At 38.3% G+C, this 8,790-nt stretch overlaps 1 protein-coding gene across 1 annotated transcript; it reads left to right on the plus strand.

Annotated features, from left to right (window-relative positions):
* The first annotated feature begins 834 nt into the window (after positions 1–834).
* Positions 835–3,568, plus strand: LOC136568613 (protein FAM240B-like). The gene is made up of 2 exons (XM_066568695.1): positions 835–980; positions 3,436–3,568. Exons 1-2 carry the CDS (start codon positions 835–837, stop codon positions 3,566–3,568), a joined length of 279 nt encoding a protein of 92 aa, XP_066424792.1.
* The last annotated feature ends 5,222 nt before the right edge of the window (positions 3,569–8,790 follow it).

Below are 8,790 nucleotides of genomic sequence, written 5' to 3' on the forward strand. Positions count from 1 at the left end.
CCTGCTTCCTGGTGGGACTTAATGGAGGAGGCTGGTTCAGGAAATAGGCTACAGAACCTAACTTTTCAAAGTACCATTACCATCTGATAATCAACACAATACGGTAATATCAGCAAGGACATCAGACACGATGAGAATTTTAATGTTTCAATAGCATGCATTTAGCAAGGACAAAGTCACCTATTTTCTGTAATTATTTATTGGAATTGATCCCTGTATTTCAATGAGCTATACTTTTAAAAGCATTTAAGACTGAATTTTGTTGAAAAATAGAACAAGACCATAACAAGCTCTGCAGGGCTTTGCATCCTGTGTGTTTCAATTCAGATTCATAATTCCCTTGTATATTTTGTGCATGACATCATTTGGAGTAGCAAAAGGAATCTTTTAGGCACCGTGCATTTCCCTGAGATAAAGCATCTATGATCTGTTTTAAGAATATGGAAGATAGAAAATAGGAAAGTCCTTCACATCTAATCTGAACTCCAGTGACAATAGCACTATATTTGAAAGCATTTTTCACAAGTTCTTCTAAAATTACTTAAAATATCACACATATTGAGGCATCCACAATATTTCAGTGAACTGTTCCATGCACAGTCATTGCTCAGCAGCAGAAATATCGTTATGCCATTCAACTGTCACCTAAGGCCTGTTTCAATGCCTTATATTTTGGTTCAAGGCAGACTGCACACCAGTTACCTATTCTTTTCGGGTGACATAATTTATTTTAATAGCACTTCCTGAGAATGAAATTTCAAGGGGCTAAGTAAGAGAGTATCTGCCTCAGGTCAGGCTTTTGACTGCTCTGACCTCCAAATTGCTTTTCAGAAAATGAGCAAGCATACGAACTCTAGACGCCACAGGATGGGTGGTCATGATGCGGAAGAGCTGAAGAACTTCTGGGAAAAGGTCATCCAAGAGCAAGCTAAGCAACAAGAAGCTGAAGAGTCTAGGCTAAGCAAAAGTGCCCTGAACAAGTAAGTGGTATTTTTTCTTTTCCACAAGACAGCAAGGCATGTCATCACGTGTTTTAAAATAAGGTAACCTGTTATTGTACTGCTTTATTCATAGCACAGATTGTGTTCTGGATCTTTGGCACTTTTCCTCTCACAGCTGCTTGTCTCATATTACCATGGCTCTTCTGCATGGAAACTCAGACACCCCTCACCCCTAAACCTCATGAGCATTCTTCAAAGGCCTTGGAGCACAGCCATGAAAAAATAAAGCACTTTGGAATTATGGCTTGTGACAGCCAGAAAATAGCAGGAATTTTACCTGGAACTGATAGAGCTACACAAATAAACAAAACAGTATTACATTAAAGGGACAACCACCCACCTAATCTGTAGAATAAAAAACCTGTGGCACCTTTGTCATGTTTAACAGCCCTCCACATCATATAAACCCAAAGGTAAAAATGACACAATGAGATTTTCCCATTCAATGGAAAATGCTGTGGGCATTTTGTTGTTTTGGGGGTTTATTGTTTGTTTTAGTTTGGGGAGGGGGGGGGAGCTTTACAAAGCAGTATAAAACAACAGGAATTGCCTACAGAGAGAGCTATATAGCTATACTGTGGTACAGATAACTCGGCACATGTGTGGTGGACTGCTTCAAATATTTGTTCAACTTGTGAAAACTCAGAACTTTGAACTAGGGTCACTTGCACACTAAGTGAATCCCCTGACTACTAATGGGCAGAAACAGAGGACAAGAAATACCATGTCTCATGTGGCTTCCTTTTGTGCTTTTCTCCTGAAGCTAACAAAGGTTTTCTGCATAAACTTTTCTCAAAACTGGGACATTCACATAAAATAATTTGACTTCAACAAATTGGAAGGTCCTGCTAAAGGACTACTTCTTGGAAAAAATTCTAGGTACTTTGACCCCAGTGCCCAAGAAGGAAGTACTGTCATCATTTAGATACTTGGAAATCAAGATCTGGGCAGGCCTTGTATCTCAAAAAAAGTCACATGTGGACAATCCTTCTTCCAGTATCCTACTCCAACGGTTCAGTAGTATTCTCAAATCCCAATCACAAAATTGCTGGAGAAAAAGCATGTATGATAAAATCCGGGAAAGTGCTCAGCTTCACTGGAAACATTTATCACCCTAGATCACAAAAGACTACCAGGAGAAGACAGTGCAAATGAAATGCAATTTGTGGTTTAGATAACATTTTTGACTTCACAAAGTTGAAAGTGTAAAAGTTCTACTCTGAAGAGTAGAGATGTTGTGAAAGGACCTTGAATATGTTTTAACTTACATATTCAATATGTCATAACTGACCCATCACAACTGAAATAGACCCAAGCAAGTTCCTTCAAAGTCACTTGCCCAGTCAAAACCCAGTGTTCACAAACTATTCTATAATTTGAAAAAAAGTGATGCTTTCAGGAGGTAATAGACACTATCAATACAAAACATACATATCCACTACCTCATGTAAGAGGCACTCGGGAGAATGGTGTGGTTTTACATAAAGGTGAGTGCTCCCTTTTTGACAGTAGGACCCTGAGGAGAAACACCAGTATTCTCAATGGTAGATTTTTCCTAACTCACTACATCTCTCTTTTGAGGCTTATGCACAAAAGGATATTGAAGAGTGGGTAGTTTAAAACACAATGTTTTAAACCAAACTCAGAATCAGATAATACAAGCACCCAAGTAGTGAAAGAGCTACTGCTGAGTTATTCTCAGATGAAATCATTGGCTGCTGTTCTTTTCACCACACCAAAGGTAATTTAAAACCTCATATATTCTGTGATGCATTTGGCATCACCATATAAAATCTAATCTTATAACATTGCTGGGTCAGATGTTTCATAACATTTCCTTCAGAAAACAACCCAGCCAACAATATCTTGCAGTGGTCCCTAGAGATTTTCTCTTCTGTTTTTACTATGCGAATGTCTTGAAGCTATGTGGTTCCTCTTGCATGTGATATCGATCCCTTTCATTTAACATGTACAGGGTCTACAGAGTTGACGTTGTTTTCTTTTTTATCCAAAAGGACATATTTTAAGTTCAGCCTCCTCTTCTCCACAACATTTTACAGCAGAACTTGAGGGGTTGGAGAAAAAACTGTATTTTTTAATTTACACATTGAATGACCTTACTGCATAGGCAGTACATCTGTGTGGCTTTGAGAATACCCCAGAGGGAAAAACAGAGTTCTTCACAGTGACAGTATTTCAGCAGTTGTTTGACTCATTCGGAATCCAGCAATGTCAACCCCTGATAGTATCAGCACTATCCTTTTCTCCCCTGCATTCCCAATCTAGCAAGCTAGAGGGATGTGTAATTGGTAATAAATACAGGACAAGTGCTCTGGTGATGAAAGAGAGGAAAGCTTCGACCCTGTTGAAAAGCCCTGGATACATTTGAAGGATTTGGCTCAATAACTGCTAAGCACTTGTACTCTCTTTGCAGACTTCGCCAGGAATGGACTCTGCGACTGGAAGGTCGAATAAGGCAGGTCCAGGCGCACATGAAAACACAGCAAGAAAAAATGACACCACTGTCTATCGAGGCTCTTCCCTCACCAGATAAAACTGTTGCTTAAACTGTTGCTGTGCAAACACAGCAAGCACTGGGACTGATTCTGACCTGCATCTAGAAACCAGCAGTTACGCTGCTGAGCAACCAAAAGGTCAGATTCTGCCCTTTTTCCAAGCTATTTACTAGAGCTACTATTAAGGTCCTATTGAAATTCAGTGTAAGAATAATGCCACAGGGGAGTAAAAGCACAAAGGAATAGATGAGAAGCAGACAACTCTAATTTTTCCATGATATACTGTTTCTGTGATGTATCAGGATTCTCTTATGTAACTGCATTTCCAAGTGACAACAAGACACTCCTAGGAAAGAGGGTGGCTTGTTTAATAGGAATAATACATTCAGACAGCTGCATGCAAAATTGCACATTTCCATTTACACAGTTCAGAGAGTCTGGCTTAATGCACACATAAGAGGTTCTGTCTTGATGAGCCACAGCAGAAGGAGTTAAGGATTAGCCTGATCAGCTGACCAGGATGAGAAACATACTCTTTAATGAGGGGGGGAAAAAAACCAACTTTCCTGATCAACATTTAAGAACATTTACAGATCTTAATAATTAAATAAATACAAAAAATTACTTTAACTTTCTTGGGGAATGTCAGGAAAAGTCTACTGAGCCAGTAGTCTTTATAGTGAGCCAGTCAGACAAATGTTAGAATAGTAAGAGCAAGTCAGTGTGATAGCTTGAAATAGAAGGCAGCGAATCATAACAGCAAGGAAATGCTGCACAAGGTATCACTTGCCATACCTGACATGCACTAATCCAAACAACTTCTGCATCTTCTTCTGGGTTAGGTGAAACAAAGGTAGGAATAACAAAACACAGGGTAGTAACAGTGTGCCCTGTTTACCTATATGTCTGTGTATCTAAATACTAGACTTCTGTACTAAAACATTTGTTTGTTTTCTCTGCAAATAAACTTTGGAACACAAGAGAAGACTCATAAGTCTAAACAGCTATTTTTGTCTAAGAGTATTGTGCCAGACAAAAATTTACTTTGAATCTATATTGATACCAAAGCAGTAGGTAGAAATACATTTGATATTTCAAAACAACAAAAATTAAATCATTTTGACCTCACAGAAATGCTTTTTTAATCCTTTTAAAATAATATTTCATTAAACACAAAATTTTACTGAATGTTCTCACTCTTACAAAGTGAAATTTTGCCACAGGGAAAAAAAAAAGCTGTCATAAAAATGTTGCTATTCCATGAATGATTAAAACAATAAAAAACTTTAAAAATGTTTTCCTGTTATTGAAAAATTAAGGGATTTTAGTATCAGGTTTTATTCATAAACACTGACCCAAAAAGCCTGCAACTGTTTCTTTCAGTGGCTATTTTCCATTAGAAAAGCAATGCTGAAAAAATAATAAAGTTGTAACTGCTTTTACCCAGCAAGACTGGTGTTTCTTTTCTGCATCCACTTATTTCCCATTATTCTCTAAAAAGTTATTTCTGTAACCCTGTAACATCGTTTGGGCCAGGACTGAGTTAACTTTTCACAGTAGCAGTGAGGGATTGGAAGCTAGAGCTCCATGGCCATGTCTGGGTGTTATTCTCTAGCGCCGCTTGCCATCTCTGCGGGTAGGAAGTCCGGGATGCTTTGGGGAAGAAGGTGGGAGTGGTTGGGATGTGGGAACAGTCTGGGTGGAGAACTCATTGGCCACTGTTCATTGCCTTGGGGTAGGGCACATTGGGTCAGTAATTTTTGCATGTGCATCACTTTCTCTTTGAGTACTTTTCTTATTAGTATTGTTTTCCTACCTCATTACAGCTTCCAGTAAGTTGTTCTTATCTCAAGGTGTAACCTCTGTGTTTCATCTGCCACCAGAGGTTAGTGGTTTTCTCTTTAGTGGGAGTACTAAATTGAGGAATATCATTCCTAAAATATGACACCTAAGCTAAACTGCTTCTTTGGTGAAGTAGATCAAACACAATCTGAACTAGCTGCCACTTACCAAAAGCCTGGACTGGTTTACTTTACTGTAGCCATCACTAAAGGAAACAGACATGGGCTTTTAAAATGGAGAAATGCCAGATTCTCCACTTCTGAAAACCAGATCTATTAGATTTGTTAGCTTAACCACTGATTTATGGTGCTGTAATGCCACCCACATCAGTGCAGCTTATCCCTACTCCATGTCAATGTGACAAGAGAAGATCCATGAAAAACACGCTCAATAAGCATTTATTGTTCTTTTACACTGAATGTAGATTTTATTTTTAGTTTTTTATTTATCAGGAACACTTTTATTATACTCTTTATGGTTTTTTATGAAGTTATGTAAGATTTGAAAAAGACAACAAAAATAAACATAATTCACACAAAGCAAATGTCAGCACTCCTCTGAAACCAACCTTAGCTCTCTGAGGAGTAGTTTTTCTGTAAGGAGCTCTGAAAGCATCCAGGGATATGTCAAATGACTTTCACTACAAGCAGTTGGTATCATATTAGCTATACACTAATGGAATGTTGCAGGCATTGTTTACCTTCACAAGTGCATAGAACCTATTTCAGTTGTGATGCAGAAAAGAGTGTACATATCATGAGTGTGAAAAACCAAAATGTTCGCACACCTAACAAAAACCATTTCCTTTGCATTGCTTTAAGTGCACGTGCATTATTCATGGTTACCTATTCTGGCACACATTTCACATGACAGTAGTAACCTAACACCTCCATGGTATTGACCATCAGGTGTTCCTATTCCCAAATGCAGGTGTTCATCCAATTTTCACTGCTACTTGCACATACAACCAGACTGAGACAGGTATCAGGTACTAGAAATAACAAAGTCTAGCAGTTCAATGTAGTCAGATCTGCTGCTTGCAAACTGCAAGGCTGAAGGCAGACAGGAAGGTGGCAGATAATATTTTGTCATTTTCCTTTATTCACTGAATTGGTGTCATTCAAGCCTGAACTTAGACATTTCATACATAACTGGCTGTCAATAAAAAACCAAACAAACAAAAGTCAGTTTTTTAAAATATAAAAATTCAGCTTGAACTGTCTCATTCATATACATGGCAGCCATTTACAAAATAGGATATTCAGTGAGCATAATCCGTTAGGAGAGTAGGCCACTTCAACTGAATATAGCTGAATTTTTTAACTCCTGTGTCTCTAGTTTTTTCCATTTTTCCATTTTTCCCCCATTTTTCCAATGGGAAAAGAAGGAAAATTTATATTACAGTAACCATATTAAGAAAGTTGGGCTAGATATTTTAGAAACTAATTGCCCTGCTTTTTATTTTTATTATTTATTTGTCTAATAGAAAATGAACCGAATGCATATTGAATATAATGAGATTAATTGAATAATAATCTGTATAATCAGCACCACCCTGACCCTGCACTAGCAAGACATTACCATGTCTCACATCAGCACATAAACCAGCCCTCACACTTGTCTAAGTCAGTAAACAACTAATTTTGTACAGGATAGGTCAGTAGCCAGTATTTTGGTTGTGGGAGTTTAACTTTATGATATAGGATGCAATAGGTGTGGATCATGCACTCAAGCTGGCGCACTGATGTCAGCTGTAGAGCACCCACTTCACATGCCCAGATTTATGTGCATGACAGACATGGAGTACACAATCTATATCCATTCACATTGTTGGTCTTTAAGTGCTGTCTGATCCAGGAACCAGTGACTAATGTCTGAGAAACAGCAGTTTGCTTTCTTTAAGTAACTCTGAGCTGTGGCCAGTTGTTGAAGTCTGGCTTACTTAAATCAAGGTAGTCTAAAGGGTGACTGTAACCACCATGTTGATCTGCAGTCTGACTTCTTTTGGACACCATGGTAAAGCACTCACACAATCAGTTCTAGGGAGGATGCAGCAACTCAACACCTGTCAGCTGCTCCGCTTGAATTTGCACTTAAATTCAGAGCAGGAGAGATATTTTTGAAGCTAAACCGTTGACTGTCTGCATGTATCACATACCTGTTTGGAGCCAATTTAACGCATACAAACCAGATTTCTTTCTGAGGAACCAAAACCAGACCAGAAGCTGTGTTCCAACTGCATATGGAAGAACCCTGGCCTCTAAGGATCTGAGACAAGCACTAGCTTTTCAGATAGTTTTGAGACACCTGCATAAAGGGGATATTCGGTCCAACTAACCAAATTAAATTGAGTCTGATGTAGCCCCTGAACCATGCACAGTCTAATGCGGGGACATCAGCAGCAGCCACTTTGATCTATTGAGCTGTTTGTTAATGCACTCAGTCACCTGCTAATGTAAATGAGTATAACCCAAACAAAAAAAAATATAAGTCAAAGCACAATAATACGTTTCATATAGATCTAAAAGTGTACCTCAGCTGAGCTCAGGAATGATAATTTAATTAGCCATGTAGATATGCTAGCACGCACAACTAAGGACAGTTTAGTCAACTCACCCACTGGATCTGCATGTAATGGAACAGAGCCTCCCTACACAAAACTCAGAATAGATCTGGCTTCTGAAACCACTAAACAGCATGTATGGTTCATTTCTAGAGTTAAATGATAGGAATATGAGGATAATTACCAACTTTGTGGACCAAATATTCCCACTAATTACAAACTGCCTGTGTCCTGAGGGATGTTGCTCTACCCTCCTAATAAACAGCACTTAACTGCACCAGAGTGTGAACAAGGAATAGTAAATCACATAAAATACTTCTGGATTGAAAAAGGCATCTGTAGATAAATAAGAATGAACCACAGAGTAGCTCTAGAAAGTCTTATACATCCTGAGAATGCTTCCATTCATTAATTAAGTATTACTATATTACTATATTATTTATTTCGTACCAAGAACAGGATCTATCCATAATGTTACATATTTAAGACAAACTGGAATAAAAAAAATCAATAGGCAGGACAGACAATTCAAAATTCTATTTACTATTCCCAGTTCTTTCAGCTGTCAGTATTTATCTGTGTGTTATTTAGTGGCCAGTGTTTTAAACATATTTCAAGCTACAATGGACAGAAAGCAGGGAAAATTCAAGCTCCAAAAATGACAGGCTGACAAACAGATTGAAAAAGGATTATGCTGTCAGGGAAGCCAAACTTAACAGTGGGTCATCATGTGCTACCTTCATAATTAGCTGTAGTTGTCTCAAACACCACCCCTTAAAAGAGCTAATATCCTACTAGCATCTAATGGAAGGTGAGAGACTACTAGTAGGCAGCATCAATATTCAGACTCAATTATATGGCTTCAGTG

This window comes from Molothrus aeneus, chromosome Z (assembly GCF_037042795.1).
Source record: "Molothrus aeneus isolate 106 chromosome Z, BPBGC_Maene_1.0, whole genome shotgun sequence".
Lineage (NCBI taxonomy): Eukaryota > Metazoa > Chordata > Aves > Passeriformes > Icteridae > Molothrus > Molothrus aeneus.

What these genes read in the sequence shown, in the direction of transcription:
- LOC136568613 (XM_066568695.1), top strand. Translation starts at nt 835, where the DNA reads ATGAGCAAGCATACGAACTCTAGACGCCACAGGATGGGTGGTCATGAT. An exon ending in AGCAAAAGTGCCCTGAACAA is followed by an intron (nt 981 to 3,435) that starts GTAAGTGGTATT and finishes CTCTCTTTGCAG; the next exon opens with ACTTCGCCAGGAATGGACTC.